The 20,467-nt window shown below is 50.4% G+C and overlaps 1 protein-coding gene and 1 long non-coding RNA gene across 2 annotated transcripts in view; both read left to right on the top strand.

Moving 5' to 3' along the window:
- The first annotated feature begins 773 nt into the window (after nt 1–773).
- On the top strand, nt 774–14,026 carry LOC116737853. The gene is made up of 4 exons (XR_004343133.1): nt 774–983; nt 12,320–12,402; nt 13,100–13,198; nt 13,697–14,026. It is a non-coding gene; the product is annotated as an uncharacterized LOC116737853 (long non-coding RNA).
- A 285-nt stretch (nt 14,027–14,311) lies between these two features.
- Nucleotides 14,312–20,467, top strand: part of RXRG (retinoid X receptor gamma) — a 44,680-nt gene continuing 38,524 nt past the window's right edge. Inside the window, exon 1 of the mRNA XM_030302818.1 lies at nt 14,312–14,605. Within this exon, the coding sequence (XP_030158678.1) occupies nt 14,557–14,605 (49 nt within the window). The 5' untranslated portion in view covers nt 14,312–14,556. The remainder of the gene's footprint in view (nt 14,606–20,467) is intronic.

The raw sequence follows: 20,467 nt of genomic DNA on the forward strand, positions 1-20,467 counted from the left end.
TTACTGAATCTGCAGAAATATACGAAGGCTTGGGAAGAGAATGGCTCTACTGTTCCACGGCAGGTAGAGCTGGCTCAAAGCCTGGCCTGCAGGGCTGTTGCTGACGCTGCCCACAGGTCCAGACAACCACAGACTGTGGACAGTCACGACTTGTGTAAATTGCCATTGTCAGCCTGGCCTCTTGGGGTCAAGCTGCTGAAGTTCCAGTAGGCCTGCTGGTAAACCCCAGGTACTGTCTGTAGAGTCGAATGGCCCTCTTAAGATAAGAACAGATGTTTTCTTTTCTTTATTTAAAAACAAATGTTTAAATGTTTATAATTTATTTTTGAGAGAGGGAGAGAGAGAGAGAGAGAGAGAGAGAGAGAGACAGAGAGAGAGAGAGAGACAGAGTGTGAGCAGGGAAGGGCAGAGAGAGAGGGAGACACAGAATCTGAAGCAGGCTCCAGGCTCTAAGCTGTCAGCACAGAGCCCGACGTGGGGCTCGAACTCACAAACTGTGAGATCATAACCTGAGCTGAAGCCGGGTGCTTGACCGACTGAGCCACCCAGGCGCCCCCGAGGTTTTTGTCTTTAAAAAAAAAAAAAAAAACAGCCCAAAGATCTCACAGCTGGCCGGTGAGAAGCTGGGCCCTGAACCCGAGACGGTAGACTCCCCGGCAGAAGTTGATGTGGATGAAGCACCCAGTCTAGCGTCTGGAACGTACAAGGGCTCATTAGGTGTGGATCATCCTTCCTTGCCCCATCTCATGTGCTTTCCCTCTGCCTGGCAGCCTCCTGTGCTCTACGGCGTGTCCCCGGATGGACAGACAGTATTCTAATAGAGTAATGAAGCTTGATGGTATGGAAATCAGCATCGGCCTTGACCTTCTATTCATAGTGTATGAACTCTGACTCTCCACTTTGGTAGGACTCACCCAGAACACCATCAATCAAGAGGCCACGCCAAACTGAGTTACAAGAGAACTTCTTAAAGTCATTCTTCGGTGAGTACAAATAAAACCCGTGTTTCTGGTTTTTGTTTTTGTTTTTTTCTTTTGTAAATTCACAACCTGGTTTTACCCAAGTATTTGTACCCGCTCATATCGTGAAACAGCACTGGGGGCTTCCAGGTCAAGGACACAGGGGGATCCTAATCTTCACTAGCAGCAGAAAAATCTGGAGAGGCTCCAGACACACCCCAGCTAGCAGGGCTCAGACAGGAGAGGCTGCCCCGACTGGCGGGTACCACGGATCCTGATTGTCCGTTCCCTTTGGTGCCTACTCTGCGTCTGCCCATGTCTGCCTTTCCTCCACCCCCATCCCAAGTGCATCCCTACCCCCCTTCTCCCAGCTGCAGACTCCCTATTCTTATCAAAAGCTGCTCCTGTTCTCCAGATCATGTAATGCCCGTTACCATGGCACCCGGTACTTCACATTATTAAGACAATCTCTTTATTAGTAAGCCCGCTCCTCCCAGGAAGTCAGGCGCCTCGGAGCCCATCTGACAAGACGATGAACCCGAGTCTCTGGAGGTTTCGGGACTGTCAGGGGGTCAGGACAGACGGGCTCGGAGAGCTCGGGCCTCATGCCCCACTCCTGGATTGCACCTGACTGCTTAGAGGGTGACTGGGACTCTCACAGCCTCCTTCCCTTTCATTGCCTCATTGCCTTTTCTTTTCATCATGCACTCATAATAATTATACACGTTATCACACTTCACATTTTACAAAAGGCTTTCAAATACATCCCTACTTTCCATCTTCACAGTATCCCTGTTGACTAAGAATTTTGTGCTCATTTTAAAGGCTGAGGAAACTGGAAGCTGACGTTCAGGGAATCTGACTGTTCAAGGTCATACAGACACTCAGGGGCAAAGCTAGGGCTCAAACCAGACCCTCTGCTGTCTCTACAACCCCTTTTCTTATCCTAGACAGACAGATAGGCACACAGATAGACAAAAAATTCTATGCCAATTGCGTGCTCAGTAATAATTTGTTGATTTATAGACTCAATGTGTCTGCTTTGAATCCAATGTTATGTTACTGACTCACCATTACTGACTTTGGACTGCCTTCCCAGTAGACGAATAGCTTCAACGACTTTTTTCTTCCTTTCCTTTCCTTTCCTTTCCTTTCCTTTCCTTTCCTTTCCTTTCCTTTCCTTTCCTTTCCTTTCCTTTCCTCTTTTCTTTTCTTTTCTTTTCTTTTTTCTTTTCTGCTTTTTTTCCTTTTGAGCGTCTGCTATGAACAAGGCACCACGGGAAGTGGTGGGGTATACAAAGAATGTCCTACATCACCTGTATTCTTAGACACCAGTATTCTTTTTTTTTTTTTTAATTTTTTTTTCAATGTTTATTTATTTTTGGGACAGAGAGAGACAGAGCATGAACGGGAGAGGGGCAGAGAGAGGGAGACACAGAATCGGAAACAGGCTCCAGGCTCTGAGCCATCAGCCCAGAGCCCGACGCGGGGCTCGAACTCACGGACTGCGAGATCGTGACCTGGCTGAAGTCGGACGCTTAACCGACTGCGCCACCCAGGTGCCCCTAGACACCTGTATTCTTAGACACACCCTATGCTCACAACGCTATAATCTAGCATGGAGTGTGATAAATGATAGTCATCCATTCGCCAGCTACTCATTGCCTACCAGCCACGTCCCAGGATTCAATGATGGGTAGAAGAGATATGCTCTCATGAAGCTTTCTGTCCATGGAGGGAGGCAGGTATTAAGCAAAGAGTTATACAATTGGTTGATTATAATTAGGATATGTGCTGGCGAGGAAGAGTGGATGTGTGGCAAGAGCAAAGAAGCAGAGGACCGACATTTGCTAGGGTGGGGGGATGGGGGTGTGGCACGGGAAGCTTCCTAAGAAGAACACATTGATCGGCTGAGTGGAATGACACGTCCCAATGTCCCTCTACCCCCCACCCCAAGGAAACTGAGGTCCCTGCCTCCTCACAATGAGGCCAAGCCCTCAGTAGACACTGAGGAAAGAGCGTGGATTAAAAAGGGCATGCGAGATGGGTTTTAATAACAGCAAGTTCAGTGACATTAGTCTGTGCATAGGCTTCATGTGAAGGAAACCCAAAGGTCACATGGCTGAGCTAGTGGTGGGTCACAACAGAGAGGTGTTCAAAGTTGGGCAGTGGGTGTAGAAGTGCCAAGAGCAGGGAGAGAGAAGGAGATACAGCCACGCGGAGAGGAGGGAGAGGGGGAGAGTGAGAGAGAGAAAGAGAGAGAGATACCTAACTGGGGGAACCAGGAGGAGGTGGCATTTAGGTGCCCAGAGAAGGGCCAGCTAGGATTCAGCCAATGGGGACAAACGGTGGGGAAGGCGGTGTTCCAGAAGGGATGGAGCAGCTCGAGCGAAAGCAGGGAGCAAGGGCGAAGGAGGGAGCAGGGTGGGTTTGGGGAAGAGAACACGGTGCCCTTTTCTGGAGACTAGAATGTGCTGAGTCAAGGCGAGGGCCAAAGGTTTGGAGAGATGGAAGGGGACCCAGTGCAGCTACCTCTGTGGGTGGAGGGGAAGCCATTAAGAGTATTTGGCCTGAGGAATCACATCCGAGCCCTAGGCATTAGGAGGATTAATCTGCCAGGAGTGCACAAGATGGATGGACGGGGAGGGAGGAGGGATGGTAGCTGCTCCTTCTATGCCACTCCCAGTGTCTTCCTGGTCGACCCCTGGCAAACTGATCGATAAATGGAAGTTTTTTGGTTTAAAAAAATTTTTTTCATGTTTTATTTTATGTTTGAGAGAGAGAAAGAGAGAGAGAGAGGGGGGGGGAGAGAGAGAGAGACAGCACGAGCAGGGGAGGGACAGAGAGAGAGGGAGACACAGAATCTGAAGACAGGCTCCAGGCCCTGAGCTAGCTGTGAGCACAGAGACTGACGCGGGGCTCAGACCCACGAACCGCGAGATCATGACCTGAGCCGAAGTCGGATGTTTGACTGACTGAGCCACCCAGGTGCCCCTAAATGGAAGTTTGAACACAGTCCTCCGCCTACTTTCCAATGGAAAAAGGCTGATTAATTTTTGGCCCTAATCATGATTGCTTTCTTAAATTACCTGCCATGACTGATCCTTCACTGAAGTATAGAGAGGGTATATCCCTGCCCCTCAAACAGTTGATAAAATAATGGATGTTCGAGAACTACATATAGGATTAATTGAATTTCCTCTCTTCTTACTTTAGCTTTTGGGGGCCTGAAGTCCTTGGGAGCTGTTTTCATCTGCCAGGATGTCGAGGGGAAGTCCTCTCCTCTGCCCCTGCCTTCTCCACCTCCGATTATAGAGTCCTTCCAGTCTTGGCTGGCCAAGCCTTGGCATCCGTGCAGGGTCATGGCGGGAGGGGGCAACATCAGCCTCAGATGCAGGCTTTGATTAGGCGTCAGAAAGGCTCCAATCCTTAAATATCTGTGCCCAGCCTGCTGATGTGTCTGAAATTCCCCCTTACGAGTCACTGATGTTTGGGCAATTCCAGAAATAACGCTGTACCCTTAACACAGCCTTCCTCTTCCCACATGCCACTGCACCAGGAAACTGCTTCTAGAGCCGCTCTCCCCCGCTGTCCATCAGACTTGTAGCGGCATCTCTGACTGGACATATTCTGAGACTGCTTTTCGCCAGGCTTTTCCTCTTCACCCGGTCCTGTGCGCGCTGAATGCTTTCAACTATTTCTTGTCTCTTGGGCCTACTTTCTCCCAACTAAACCTTCCCAAAACCCGTAGCTGCAAGCAAGCACCGCTTCACCCCTACCTCACCTTCGCACTCAACCCTTTTTCCAGAATCTTCGTCCGACCAGAGTCTGGGCCACCTGCTCGTCAGGGACAGAGGTTTGGATAGTTCAGGAAATGCATCTTGCACATTAAAAACAAAGGTGGGGGGGGTGGCCCTGGGTGGCTCGATCGGTTAAGCATCAGAGTCCTGGTTTCGGCCGGGTCATGATCTCGCGGTGTGTGAGATCCAGACCCGCGTGGGGCTCCATGCTGACAACTCAGAGCCTGCTTGGGATTCTCTCTCTCCCTCTGTCTCTGCCCCTCCCCAGATCGTGCTCTCTCTCTCAAAATAGACAAATACACACTTAAAAAAAGTAAATATTGTGTTCTCTCTACCACATTTTACCAGGAAGATGAACTTTTTTTAAATTTTTTAAATGTTTGTTTTATTTTTGAGAGATAGAGAGCACACACAAGCAGGGGATGGGCAGAGAGAGAGAGGGACAGAGGATCCAAAGAAGGCTCCGTGCTGACAGCAGAGGAGCCCAGCACAGGGCTCGTACCCGCGAACTGTGAGATCGTGACCTGAGCCGAAGTCGGGTGCTTAACCGACTCAGCCACCCAGGTGCCCGTTTTTTTTTTTTTTTTCAATGTGTATTTATTTATTTTGAGAGAGAGTGAGAGAGTGAGGTGTGTGTGTGTGTGTGTGTGTGTGTGTGTGTGTGTGTGTGTATGAGGGAGGGGCAGAGAGAGCGGGAGAGAGAATCCCCAGCAGGATTCATGCTCTCAGCACGGAGCCAAACGCGGGGCTCGACCTCATGAACCGTGGGATCATGACCTGAGCCGAAATCAAGAGTTGGACGCTTAACCAACTGAGCCACCCAGGTGCCCCGAGAGAACACAATATTTACAGTCAAAAGAATTTCCTAAGCTTGACCCCACTACTTACAATAACCGTGGCTTTAGGAACTCAGGCTGTAAAAAGAGATTAATGTTGGCCTTACAGCGTAACCGGGAGGCGCGGATGAGTAATCTCTAACACCACAACATGGTGCGAACACCCGGTTGAGATTTGGCCTTCTTTAGGTGCCATTCTGTAGGCTGCACATTTCACTGCTTATAGGAATCACCTGCCGAGCTTGTTAGAGATGCTCACGCCCAGGGCCTCTGTAGCTCCAGAGATTCTGATCCAGAAGGTCCAGGCAGGGCCTAGAGATCTCTGGGTTTGACAAGCCCCCCAGACGAGTCTCACGCAGATGGTGCCTCGACCCTCTGAGCTGCCCCTGCTGCAGGGGGTAGACGCCTCAGATGCCGACTTCCTCCACTGCTTCTCTTCAGTGTCCCATGGTCGATTCTGGCGAAACTGGGTCCGGTATGTCCCCGGAGACTAGGATAATACACTAAATACAGAGCTTTCTCCAACTCTGTCTGCTACTGCTAAACATTGACTTTAAGACCTTCCTTGTGCCACACTTTTGCCCTAATCGACTATTTCTCTGCCTTTAGCTAATTCTATTCATTTTTGCTGTCAGGCAGGGTTACCTGAATGCTGCCGGTTAGTGCAGCTCTCACTCGGTTCCTTCGGAAACTAAATGCTTTCCGGCCTTTTGGGATTAGCTGCCTGGAAATAGCATTGGTTATACAGCGTTTGGCTTTTGGCAGTAAGAGAACTATGTCTTGGTGGGACACTAACTCAAAGGCCTTCCCTGCTGCAGAGAAAATCATGACAGCAAGATAAATTCTCGTGTCCTGATATCCAACGTCCTTTCTGACTGCAGCCCCCTGTGGATTTGCTCTCCACGATACATCATACCTGCTTATAAATAAGCTATGAAAGCATGTCGTAGACTATCGGGTGTTACACATATGGGAGATTTCATTACCATTGCCTGTATAACTGCAAGACCTTCCTATGCTATAAATGCCTGAGAACAGAACGAGGTCCATTTTGCCTAAGTCCTCCTTTGTGGCATCGCCATGCTCAGTGGATCTCACGAGGGAACAAAATAGCGGTTTTGTTGCCATACAGAGCCCACAGCTGGGGGCTCATAAATGAAAACCCCGTCAAATATAACAGACACTTGCCCTTATGTAAATATAGCTCTACAAGTGGTGGGGCCTTTGGGCTGTGCGAGGGTAATGGTGAGGTTCTGGAAGTCCCTGTCTGCCCCGCCCTGCTCAGCTGCCGGCAATGATAATCTGCCTCCTGCAGATACTGGAGGGTATATTTAGAGCCTCTTCCCCAAGAGTGAGCGGGATCTGAAAATAGATCGCTTGGCCTGTGTGTGATTGGGTTGCAGCCTCTAAATCGACACCTGAATGTATGTAGCCAGTAACCAGGTCAATCCATGTCTGTTCAACGGAATGCAAGTGCCAGTGGCCCGGTCTTGGGGGCTGGGCTCTGTTCCAGTATTTCTTCTTCCCTCACGGGACTTGAGCAGGCCTTCCTGAGGTCTAGAGCTGACATCCACCTCTTTGGCTGTGACTCCTTGGATCCGGACCCAGTCTGGATTAGAGTGTCCCACATTTGAACTGCTGACCTCTCTCTAGAAGGGACCAGATGTTTCCCTCTGGTCTCCACTCTGTGTGATCACAGTTGTTCTATATCCTGAGAGCCCCCATGTGCTTTGCAGCTGTGGCCGAGTTGTTTATGTGACAAGGGGAGGGTTTTATGACCATAGTTTGACTGGGAACCATTGAAGGGATGGAAGCATCTATGTAACCCATTCTTTCTACCTTGAGGATTTTATGACGATGTTATTTAGTTTGGAGTTAAGGGCAATTAAAAGTTACCCTCAACTTCGTAGCTTATAGCTCCACGAGAGCAGGGACGGAGTCTGTCCGGGTCATAGTGGTAATCTTAACATCCGTTCAACAAGCATTTATGAAGCACTCATTGTGTACAAAGCCAAATGCTAGATTCTTTGATATTATAAAGATGAAGGAGTTGTCGCTATCCTCAAGAAGAAGGTTCCAGTTTAATAAGTAATTATGATACAAAGGAAAATTAAACTAGTGCTGTAATAAATATTTAAGCAAGTGTTTTGGAGAATGGTCGAAGTATTACCTATTTGTACGGGCAGATTGATGGAGGAGGCAGCCGTTATTTTATATTATTTTTTAAAGTTTATTTATTTATTTTGAGAGAGAGAGAGAGAGAGAGAGAGAGACGGGGGGTGGGGGAGGAGAGAGAATCCCAAGCAGGCTCCATGCTCAGTGTGGAGCTGGACGCGGGGCTCGATCCCATGACCCCGGGATCATGACCTGAGCCAAAACCAAGAGCCAGATGCTCAACTGAGTGAGCCACCCAGGCGCCCCAGGTAGTGCCTTTAATGAATAAGATTTTGATGGCAGAGGAGGTAGGGTGCGAGCACAATACCAGTAAGCCTCAAGGCAGTATATGCTAAGTCTACACAGCAGACAGCCTCAGCCATCACAAATCCTGCTAAGCAAGAGCTTGTGTTCATAAGTTCCAACTGTGTGTACCAGCAAATGGGCAAAGTGGATCTTCCTGGTTTCTCGGAATTATCCTGGGAAGGGCTTTCTCATTTTTTTTGCTGGTGGGTCCTTGTTAGCTTCCGGTTAAAGGAAAGGTCTCTTTCTTTAAGTAAGTACTTTCCAAACTCATCTAGCTGCACATCAGAATCACTTGGGCTTCTTTAAGCAGTTCGGAAAACTAGACCACAGCCCCAAGCCAATGAAGTAATCTCTGGAGGTGGATAAAAGCTTCTGTAATCTTTTTAAGCCTCCTGGGTAATTCTAATACCAAGTTTGGGAACAACTCCCTTAGGGCAAATTTTACTCCCCTTGTCTCACTAGTGATTGGAACAATTAGCTACGATACAAACGTGACTGGTTGCAAAACTATGGATGACACCTTACAGATCCAGCATGGGCCTTTGGACACATTTTAGACCTTATGGAAATGGCTCACTTTTGGGTGATAGCTGAGACAGTTTTCAAGCTGATCAGGCCTCCTTCTGAATCAGGCACCTCATTTCTGTCCTCAGAGACTCTCAGTCACCAAGACAGATGTACGAATGCCACTATCAAGCCTGTCCACACACGGTGTATGGCTCTAGGAGAAGGAGCCCACGCAAATGAAATTTGGGTTGTAAAAACTGTTGGAGCCTAGGAACACTTACCTCCTCATGCCTAGTACCCTGGGAGAGGTCAGCCTAATTCAACAAATATTTATCCATTCATCAATAGTGCAGTTACTGGACTTCTATTATGTGTGAGACTGTGTTGTAAAGGCTGTTGGAGCTACAAAAATGACTCGTGCTCTGATGCCAGTTATAGGGTTTCCTGTCTAGTACGTGGGGTTTTCAGATGCATTCATGATAATCACACAAGAAGGAACATGCTGAGTGACCCAAGAATGGTTCCGACCAAGGGCTGTGGGACTCTAGGAGACATGGTTCAAATGGAGGGCCACCTAAAATTGCCCGTGAGAATGGCCTTGGGGAATGGTGGTATTCAGACAGAGAACGGAAAGAGGGGAGGCTATTCTGAGCAGAGGGACAGAACGAGCACATCCACAAAGATAGATTACTGGGGTGGCACCACTGGAAAACAGCGAGTTATCTGAATTCGAACAGCATGTGAAGGAGAGACAAAGCCAGGAAGGGAGGTTTCCCGCAGTACACGGTTGGCATGGCATGTTGAACACAGAATCAGGGGCGAGACTTTGCCCCCATGGAACTCTTGGAGGCCAGATCCTCTAAAGGGGAGCCCTGAACATTGTACTCCCTGGTTGCTTGAATACACTGAGCTCATCCCCTCCTCAAGGCTATTAGGTCTACTGGTATACCCTCCCTCTACCTTTTCCTTTTCCCCCAACTGAATCTTACTCATTCTTTAGATCTGAGTATAACTGTCATTTCCTCAAAGAAGTCTCCCTGACCTTTCAATTTAAATTAGATTTCCCTGCTATAGTCCCTCTTCTCATTCGGTTATTTTCCTTCAAAGCACTTATCATGGCTTATAATGATATATTTGTGTCTATGACTATTTATTTGATGTCCGTATTCTCCATCAGCCTACATAAGCCCCATGAGGTCAGGGACTTGATATATCTTGTCTCGGAGTGTATCCCCGATGACTGACAGGTACAAAGCTCTCATTAAGTATTGACTAGATGATAATTGAGTGAATGAGTGACAGCGAAGAGAAAAAAACCAATATGTAAGTAAGAAACTCCCACCCCACAACACATAACACAAGAAACACATTGTTATTATTTTTTAATGTTTTTATTTTATTTTTGAGAGAGAGAGAGAGAGAGAGAGAGGCAGAGTGTGAGTGGAGGAGGGGCAGAGAGAGAGGGAGACACAGAATTGGAAGCAGGCTACAGACTCTGAGCTGTCAGCACAGAGCCCGACACGGGGCTCGAATCCAAGAACTTTGAGATCGTGACCTGAGCCGAAGTCGCTGCCCAACTGCCTGAGTCACCCAGGCACCCCTAGAAACACCTTGTTAATAAGAGAAGGATCAAGGTCAAGTGAAAGGCACGTTGGCTGGGCGTCAGAATTGGGGGCCTGGTTTTTTATACCCATTTCTGTCACTTCCTAGTTGTGAGACCACATCTGAAATCTGACTTGTGGGAGTAGCTACCTTTCCTTCTCTGACTTCACAACCTTGGACTCCAACGCCTCCTTTATGTAATAGGGTAGTACACTATGCCCTGTTTAACTCTAATATTTGGGGAAACACATTGAAAGTTTATATGCTATTATGCAGGTGCAGTGCTACATGAATGTAAAAATATTAATCCATATCATCAGCGTCGAGCTATTTGCATCTAAATTTTATATCTAATCAATAACTTTGGTTTTTTATGTGTGTTTACTGCAAAATATTATTTTCCATTGCCATTGGTCAACAATGTGTGCACGCATGTGGGTACACACACACACACAGACACACACACAAAGAGACCAGTGGTAAAGCTATATCCTTTTATTACAAGGGTGAATATAAGATGTGCTGAGTCTATGTCAAACATACTAGTGAAAACACATGCCCTTTTCATTTACTCAAAGGCACTAATGGCTTTAATAAACGCAGAACATATCACTTAAGAGGAATAGATAATTAGCCTTGACAAGAAGTGAGCTCAGAATTCTTATGAATGAATTAGCTAATTCCCACTATGGACATCGAGCATTTGCGTTTTCATTTGACATCCTAATGAGAATCCAGTAACAGCTGGAGGCAGTGGAGAGGCTGAAGTCAGTGGCGTTGTCTGGGAAGGGCTTAGGTTAGGCTAATGCTGTTATGTCAGTAATGGTCTCGGACAAGACACAGCGGTGCCAGCAAAAAATGCGGATTAGAAAGAAAAGCCACATTCATATTTCTTGTACTTTAGGCAAAGTTTATGGCTTGTTACGGAATGTTAAATCACATGGAAGGCGTCACAAGGAAAACATGCCGGGATATTTTGGTATAAGCAGATCTCGCATTTTTTAATGCAAAAGGACATACTGAGCACCTCCTGTGTTCTAGCAGTTATGTGGGAAAACCATTGTTGTGGCAAGCGGGTGGGGGAAGGGAAGTGGGTCTGGGCAATGGGGCCGTAGTTGGGAGGAACACGCTCTGCTCCCAGGGTGAGCAAACCAGCCAGACCAGAAGGGACCCCTGGAGGAAGGCGAGAAAAAAAAAAAAAACAACAAGCAAGCAAACAAAATATTACCTCCTCGTATTTGTACAGAACTCTAGAGTGTGAAACAAACACACAAAAATCCCAAACCAAACCAAAGCAGAACACATGTACTCCTCTTGCCACATTTGGTCACGAGACACAAACCCCAGACACCTCAGTGAGGTGAGTGGTGTGGCCGTTTCCCTGGAGAGGACATGAGCTTGCCCAAGGTCACACCGCTGGAGGCTGGTGGGGCTGGCGGGCCCTGGGCCTTGTGACCACTCTCCCAGGGCACTTTCCTCCAGGTGGGGCTTAAAAGGTAAGGCTTTCGGTCTCTGTTCTGTGAGGAAAAGTGGACAGGAACCTGGCTTAGCAAAAGGGGAAGAAAACAGAGTCTACCTCAAACTGCTGACCGATCATCTTGACGCTGACCTTGAGCGAGGCTCTGAGAGCTTTTTAAAGGATGGTTTTTGAGTACTCGGAAGAGCCCTTGCCAGTGCGTCTTCACCAAAAAGCCGATTGGGGCCAGAAAAACGCATTCCTTTCTCGGGCAGGCGCACCTATTTGTAGTTTGTACTTTTGTAAGACGTTTGCTTCAGACACCTCTGCGGAGAAAATGGACCGTTATGGGATGCGTGGTGGATTCGTTTGCCTTTAATTTGAAAGTTGAAGGGGATGTTGGAACTCGTCTGGCCCTGTTCCATCATTTTACAAATGATGTAAAAAGAAACAAGGGGTAAAGGGATCTGCTTAACTTGCGGGCACACGAGCGGATACATGAGCGTTAATTGTGTGCCCGGCATATTGGCATATTCTAAGTGATTAACACGTGTGGAGTCAGGAATCCTCATAACAAACCTAGGTGGTCACCGAGGTGCAGGGAGGGCCAGTAACTTACCAATATTGTGAGGCTGGGAACGACAGAACCGAGATTTGTACCCAGCAAGGCTGGCTTCTGACTTGCTGTTTTCTCTGCAGACACAGCCTCTTCAGGCCACACAACGAGTGTCGTATGAGCAAAGTGTCGTGGTACTGACAGACGGACTTTCTGGTGATATGCTGTAAGGCGCCCTTGCTATATCCTTTTCATTTCTTGTCCATGAGTTAGACAAAATACGGAAACAGTTCATCAGATCTTCAGAAGTCGTGAAACGGGGCGGGGGTGGGGGAGGAATGACAAATACACAGGACGAAAGAAGCAGGACGCTGGAAGATCTGGGGTGATGAATGAACCCAAATGTTTTCATTTCAGGGGAATATGTGGGATGATATTACAGGGGGGGTCCCCAAACCAGTCGCCCAAGAATAGGATGGGGAATGTGTACGAGAGAGAATACAACTGGGTGGATGGGTAACTTGTGCAGTTAGTTCTACGTCGATTAACATGTAGGGCGGCCCAGAAGCTCATACGGGTATAGGCAGGGTCCTCCTGTATTCTGCACTGCCTGTGTCTGTGCTGGTTCTCAACCCATGCTCTGAGTCCGGCACCCACCCGAGGGAGCCCCAGGTGCACCAGCCTTCGGTGACAGCCTTCACCTCTCTTCTTCCTTCCCCACCAACTTTTGCTCTGGTCCCCATCTTGGCCCTTCTCCTCCCTCGTCATTTGGATGTTCTTCTCACCTCTGGGCCTTTACTCTTAAGTTTTTGTTCTGGGTTCTCTTAGCATTTGAATCTTGATTTTTTCCTGTGGGGGCTTGAGTTGGCTCGCATCTCCGTGTGCCATGTGGTGCCAGGGGCAAACCTCTCATCGTGTCTCAGCCCCTCAGAGCCCAGCCCATGCCCCTGGCGGTGTGCCGATAGCCCCTCCGCTACCTTGCCGACAGACCCCGAGAGGAGAAGATCTGGATCCTATCTGAGGTATTGTATTCAAGTCTGGCCAACCCCTTCCCCTCCATGAGGGCCTCCACAAATTGAAGTACGTTCCTAGAAAAAGAATAGGTTGTGAATAGGCCGGGATGCTTGGTGATACACGGAGGGGTTGAAAGAGGCAAGAGTGTCTAGAGAAGTCGATTATGGGCACGGGAGATTTATCTGTGAATTTGCAGAAGATGCCGCTGCGAAAGACCCCATGGGCTCCTCTGCTGTGGCTCAGGGATCACCCCTGAGCCTGCTGGCAGAAACTTCAGAGAAAAGGCAGATTTCAGCTCAATAAAAAACTTTCTTACGGTAAGAGCTGTCCAGGAATGGAATGGGATGGTAGTGAGCTCCCCGTTACCAGAGGCGTTCAAGCAGCGGCTTGTCAGGAAAGCTGTGTAACAGATCCAAACAGCCAAGGGATACTTAGGCTCTTTGTGGCTGCGTCCCTCCCAAGAGAGTCTCTGGTTCAGTGAGGACTCCGTGGTGCTTTTTGAACAGGTGGCTCGATGACAGTGGTATATAAGGTGATTGCGTCGCTTCAGCGAATGACCGCCACGTCCAGCCAAGGCGCCCTCCCTACTTGCACATTTTCCGTGGGAAACAACTCAGGCTCCCAACTGCACCTGTCACGCTGCCCCCGCTGCAGCCCAGACAAATGTTTCTGGCCACCCCGAAGGGATGCTTTAGCTGACTTTTCCACAGCTGGGGATGCAGTCTCGCCCTTTTCCGATCTCGTGCTTTTGGAAGGGGCTCCGTTCTCTCTTGGCCCCCACCCCTCCCCCCCTCCCCGGATCAAATACCAAGTGCGCCAGACGGACGGGACAGAAGCCGGAGTGAGAAAAGGCATTTGAATAAAACCCCATTGATTTTTTTTTTTCTTGTGGGTGCGAGTGAAGGAGGAGGCCCCTGAAGAGTTCCCCCCGCCCCGGCCCCTGCCGCCTCCCTCCCCTGACCCCCTGGGGGCGGTCGCACATCGATCTGCTTCCCGGGGATAATAGGAGGCTCCGCGGCCCAGCCCCGTGTGAATCCAAGCAGCAACAGGAGCCCGTGCGCGGCGGGGCGCGGCGGCGGCGCGTTGTGCGTGGTTACTGACAGGCACCAGCTGCCGCGCTATGTGGCCGCTCGGAGCGACAGGCGGATTCCAGACTAATCCCGGAGGGCTGGCCCAGCCCGAGCTGCCCGGGCTGCGAGGAAGCGATGACCACTCCTGTTAGCCCAAGTTGAAGGCAGCCCGGCTGCGCTCGGGAGCCCCGGAGGCCGTGCTCTCCAGAAGAGGCGGGAGAGAGAGAGAGAGAGAGCGAGAGAGTGAGCGAGCGAGCGAGCGAGAGAGAGCGAGGAACATGAACTGAAGAGTAACCATGTATGGGAATTATTCTCACTTCATGAAGTTTCCCGCAGGCTTTGGCGGTGAGTACTGCGCTTGGGCTGCCCCCCCGGGGGGGTGGTGGGGGACCTGGCCGGACAGACCCCAGGGGATCGGGCCCTGTGGACGAGCGCAGGGTCGCGCATCAGGAGGAGGGCACGTATGTTGATGTGCATTCGTGGTGTGTTTCCCCTGTGAGTGTGTCTGGGCGTGCAGGAGGGAGGGAGGGAGAGGGGATGGTCCGAGGTGAGGATCTGGGCAGAGCAGTATGAGTGAGCCGAAGGGAGGGTGTGCGGATATTCTAAGCCACCTGCTTGAGAATCTGTCTGAGACCCAGACGGCATAAGAGCATTGTTCGAAGCCGGTGTGTTTGTGTCAGTGTGAAAAGTGCAAGAGTCAAAGGGAATTACTATGATGGACCTATTATCCAACTTGTGAGAAAAGCGTGAGCCAAAAGGCTTCACCCATCTATTAAGGGTCCCTGGGATACTTCGTAACAAGGGCGTGATTGAACAGCAGATCTCCCTGTAATTGGATTTTTGCAAAGAAAACGTAGCACTTTAATTTGCCGCTGCGTTTTCCTTCCTCTGTGGTCTTCCCTTTTGATTTGCTACTAGCCTCGCGCCCCCTCCATACTGCTGCCCCCCAATGCCATTTCCAGGGTCTCCGCTGTGACTTGTACTCTGAGGGTGGGATCTGGGGGTGTGTGTGGGGTGGGGGGAGCTGAAGATCCGAGTTGCCAGCCAGGCAGGGCAGCTCGGTCACACTTCACAGGGGCTGCCTTCACGGGAGTCCCGAGGCTCCCTTGATTCAGTGGCAGAAACTGCCCAGCCGCCCCAGCTTTGAATAAATGGAACCACCAGCTGACCAGCTGGCCTGTCACTTGTCAGCTGGTGGCATGTAGCTTGTGTTCTCGGGAGCCGAAGAGAAGCGTTTGCCCTGCGGATGCTGGCAGACAGGACAAAGCAGAAATTCTTGTTAGGTCTTGAGAACTGAAGAGTCCCTGCTCTCCCGACCTCCTGTGTGGACAGACGGGCAAGTCATCTGAGGGCTAGGGAGTAAAGCTTGCCTACATTGCTGGGCAGAACCCTCTGTGAGGCGTGGAGGGGCATTGCAAGGTGGACGGGGTCCCTGCCCAGGCGGCGCCCGGGCCAGGGGGCTTGCTCCTTCATTCAGGGTGTCTGGGGGTAGTTTCTGTGATCCAAGCATGGTATTAGGCTCTAGGAAGACAGATGCGAAGGAGACACGGTAGGCTTATCACACAGGCATATTATAATATTTCGTGCTGTGTGCTCTTTTGGAGGCAGGAGGAAGCTGTTGCTGGGACGCACGGGGTGGGGGGCCACGGAGATGTTCCTGGAAGAGGTGTTATTTAACTTATTGGGGCCAATCTTGTGATATGACCCAGTCAGAGTGGTGGCCAAGGCTGCGGCCGGGACATCTGATCTCCGGTTTATAGTTGGGTCCTGGGTGTGAAGAGCCTTCTCAGCTCCCATCTTGGTCCCATTCACGGCTGAGAAACACTTTTTCCTTTTCCCTCTGAATTCGGTGCTTGTCTGTGAGATTCTCGGGCGCCCCGAGGTCTGTGAGGTCATGGCTTCACGACAGCCACTGAGACGGTGGGAGCGAATGACAGGGTGGAAGGTGGAAAGGTCTAGGGAGTGAGCTAAGAGAAAGGCTGCAGAAAGAGGGTCTATCCCCAACTTCAACAGGGGCTGCCCGCTGGAATCTTGGAATGGTAGCCTTCCTAAGGAACCTGGAGAAAGCCTCTGAGACCTCTCATTTTACAAGGTGGAAACTGAGGTCTCCAAAAGGCAGGGACCAGTCTACGGTTATGTGGGATTGAATGGGAGACAAAAGCCCTGACTCAGACTTACACTAATACTCCTTCAATCTGATATAGTAAAAAAAAAAAAAAAAAGGCGAGAGAGAGAGAGAGAGAGAGAGAGCGAGCTGAACTTGGTTCACTTACTCGCTGTGTGATGTTACACAAGATATTGAACCTCTCTGAGCCTCAGTGCCTTCATCACTAAAATGGAGTTGATCAGTCCAGCCTCCGAGTATTGTCTGGAGAATTAAATGTGCTCACGCTTGACAAAGCAGTCATAAAGTGTTATCTATGTATTTGGTACTTAATAAAAATTATTATTTTCATCCCCTGCATTTTGCTCAAGGTAGTCACCTACAAGCTCACTTAAAGATCAAACATTCCTGTCGAATAATGAATTAGGAATCTGGGCAAATAAAATTAAAACCGCAAGGACCCACACACTTTGCGGGTTCAGATTCTCACCGTGGTGGGAGCTCATTGAGCGTAAGCAGGTTTCAGATAAAAGGAAACACAAGAGTGCAGCCGTGGAGGTTGATAGGATGCGGTAATGGGGGGCGTGGGAGGGAAGAGGGCAATCGGGTTGCGGAACTGTCTCCCTCTGATGCGATTTTTCCTCGTTCCTGAGGGAGGAGAAGAGTTATTTTGTTTAGTTCTGTTGATGTTTTCCGTTTTGTTTGCACGCGCCCGTGGAGAGGCTGCTGAAACGCTGAGCGGAAGCTCAGCCCCCGCTCCGGGGAGGTCTGTCTGAGAACTTGCCCGTGGTGAGGGAGACCCCCCCCCCCAGGAACGGGGGAAACTGAGGACTGTGGTGGCTGTCACCTGCACCCTCAACGCGGAGAGCCACCCTGTACACATGCAGTGATTTGGCACACCCCCTGCCTTTTCATGTATGAGCAAATGGGACCACAGGCGGCTGCTGCGATTTGTGTGAGGCTCTCTGGGGACCCAAAGTCACCCTTGGGAAACAGCACGAGGGTTGACATCTGGGGCCATGCTCACCAGATGTGAGATCATCAGCCCCTCAGCGAACAAGGGACTGGTCAAGCCGGCCGAAGGGTGGCGACTACCTGGGCTGCTGTGACCTCACAGAGGTACCAGCGTCCCTGCTCCCCGCCCTGCCCCGTGATGAGGGCCAGCTGTTCAGTAAGAGATCCGTTTGCCTGGATGGGACGGTCGCTGCCTCTAAGAAGATGGCAAAACAAAGCCTGTAATTCCCCCATCCAATTGTGCAGTAATCCTCGGGGTGACAAGGAGATGGGGGGTGGGGGGGGGGGAGGCTCGCATTTCAGTTACCAAGCACGCTGGCTGTGGCTCTTACTGAGGGCCAGCTACCCTTGTAAGCTTTTGCACTCTCTGCTTGTTCAGTCCTCACGACAACCTTCTGAGCAGCCACCATGATTATCATACTCCCATTACAGACGAGGAAACTGAGGCATTGCACGGCGCAGTAAGATTGCTGAAGGTCTTGTAGCTAGAAAATAGCCCTGCCAGGGATTTAATGTTTATTTATTTTTGAGAGCTAGAGACAGCGAGTGGGGGAAGGGAGGAGGGGCTGCTGGGGAGGGAGACACAGAATCCAAAGCAGGCTCCAGGCTCCGAGCTGTCAGCACAGAGTCTGACGCGGGGCTCGAACTCGGGAACGGCGAGATCATGACCTGAGCCGGAGTCGGACGCTTCACCGACTGAGCCACGCGGGCGCCCCCTCTGCCAAGGGATTTGAACCCAGGTGGTCTGGCTCCAGAATCCTTGCTCTGCTGAGCTGCCCCTCACGGGCCACGGACTCTCTCCGGGAAGTTATGGGGCACAGCACCCCCTTGCTGGGGTGAGGAGCCCAGTCCAGCCTCGGCACTGCCCAGTGGTTGCAGACACGGGCCCTGGCCGTTGAGGAATAAGAACCCGGGATAGCTCAGCAGTCATTCAGGAGCGGGGGACCTCTGGAGTATTAACTGGTGCTTCTCCTGGAGGCCGGCTGATTTGCAAGAGTCCCACCCAGCTGGCCCTGACCCTTTGTGTAGAACACTGGCTTCTTACCCAAGAGTAGCCATAGAGGAGGGGGGTGAGTTGGGCGGACGGGTGTGCACACGCCTATGTGTATGTTTGGGGGGGGCAATAAGAGGATGTGTGTGTGTGTGTGTGTGTGTGTGTGTGTGTGAGTGTGCGTGCACGGATGCGTGCGCCAGAACATATTTTTCCCTTCCACAAATGCGTGGGTGGTTAATTGGGACCTTACCGTGGACGTAAGTGGTTAGGGTTTATGTAGGAAGGAGTAACTGTTTATGAGATTTAGGAAGGAACATATTTAGTGTAAACTATTTTCTGAAACATTTACAGTCTTACCAGGAGATAGAGAGCTGAATAGCAACCGGGGAAAGAAATTGTGCAAAGAGTTATCTAAATTCTCCACCTCTTCCTTCCCCTCATTATGTAGCTTCTGTATCTGCGGAGAACTTTGCCACCACGACTGGGTGGCTGGGTTGCCAGAGGCTCCCAGAGGAAGCTGCTCTTTTCCCTTCTTGTCTGAAAGGAGAAGACCCACAGACCCAGGGAGGGCAGTCGCTTATTTTCTAGGGTGCCTGGCTTTGGGTGGCTCTCAGGAGACTGATCCGGGTCCTGGCTTGGTGAGCTTCAGAAACGAGTGAGAGTAATAGCTCATGTTTGTTAGGCACCTACTATGTGCCGGACCCTCCTACCCCGGGCATTACAAGCACCATCTCATTTAATATTGTCAAGCATCCCTGGAGGTAGGGCACTATTATCGCCATCCCCATTTCACGGATGGGAATGTAGAGCCTCGGGGAGGTTTAGTAAACTGCTCAAGATCAGCCGGCTGATACAGGGCGGACCCAGGATCCAAATCCAGGCAGGTGCCGGGGCTGCTGGGGTCAAGCCCCGTGTTGCGCTTGCTGGGGTGGGGGAGGGGTAGAGTGGAGGGAGGGTGGGGTGGGGAGATGGGGAGTCCCAGATCTGCCACCAATGGGTGAATTCTATACGAGAACAACAACTACCATATTCAGATCTTACTCTTTGCCCTTGACAACTTTCTTAGGGATCACAATGTATCTCTTGGACCGTGCATAATTGCAGCAATGAATAAATGAGGGGGTGGGGGCAGGGGGACCGGGCACGTGAAGAGACGAAGAAAACAAAAATCCAAAAAATGTTCCAGGTGAAGGGCGCCTGGGTGGCTCAGTCGGTTAAGCGTCCGACTTCGGCTCAGGTCATGATCTCACGGTTCATGGGTTCAAGCCCCGCGTCGGGCTCTGTGCTGACAGCTCGGAGCCTGGAGCCTGCTTCGGAATCTGTGTCTCCCTCTCTCTCTCTCTCCTCCTCCCCTGCTTGCGCTCGTGCATGCACTCTCTCTCTCTCAGTCTTTCAAAAATAAATAAACCTTGAAAAAAAAAAAGAAAAAAGAAAGTTCCAGGTGGACCCCACTTTATTCTAACATGTGGAACCCAGTTTTACATTCTAGGGTGCGATTCAGCAAACTTGTTCTCCGAAGAGCCAGATTCTAAACCTTTGGGTCTTTGCTGCTCCTGTGGGGGGGGGGGGTGTGTGGGAGAGCAGCCATAATTAAAGTCGCATAAACGAAGGCACAGGGATGTGCTGTGTCTCAGGATGTTTGCTGACCCCTAGGGGATCCTTCTGGAGAAGTGTTATTACCATTTCTGAATGTTCTCCGGTTTGCAGTGGTTGCGATCGTTGGCTCTGAACAGCCCTTCCCCCAGCCTCCCTGCCACAGAGTGCCATCCTCAGAGCTAGACAGAGAGGCCTGTGGGTCATGAGCGCGGCCCCTTAGTCACAGGTGAGGACGCTTGGGGAAGCAGGTGTGGCTTCCCCAGGAAGCTTCTTGTGGTCTTCAGACTGGGTTCCGCTGAGCCCCCTGGGGGCCACCTGGGGTGGCAGGAAAGTGGGGGGACGGGGAAGCCACAGAGAGCCCTCCCGCCCCTTGGTAAAATAACTCAGTACTACTCACCACGTAGGGTCAGTGTTAACTGTCTGCAGTGCAAGGGGTTAATAAAATAAAGCCTGGACAAGTCGTGGACACCTGGTAAAAGGTCCCCTTTTCCATTTCAGA

The sequence above is a fragment of the Lynx canadensis genome, chromosome F1, assembly GCF_007474595.2.
Source record: "Lynx canadensis isolate LIC74 chromosome F1, mLynCan4.pri.v2, whole genome shotgun sequence".
Lineage (NCBI taxonomy): Eukaryota > Metazoa > Chordata > Mammalia > Carnivora > Felidae > Lynx > Lynx canadensis.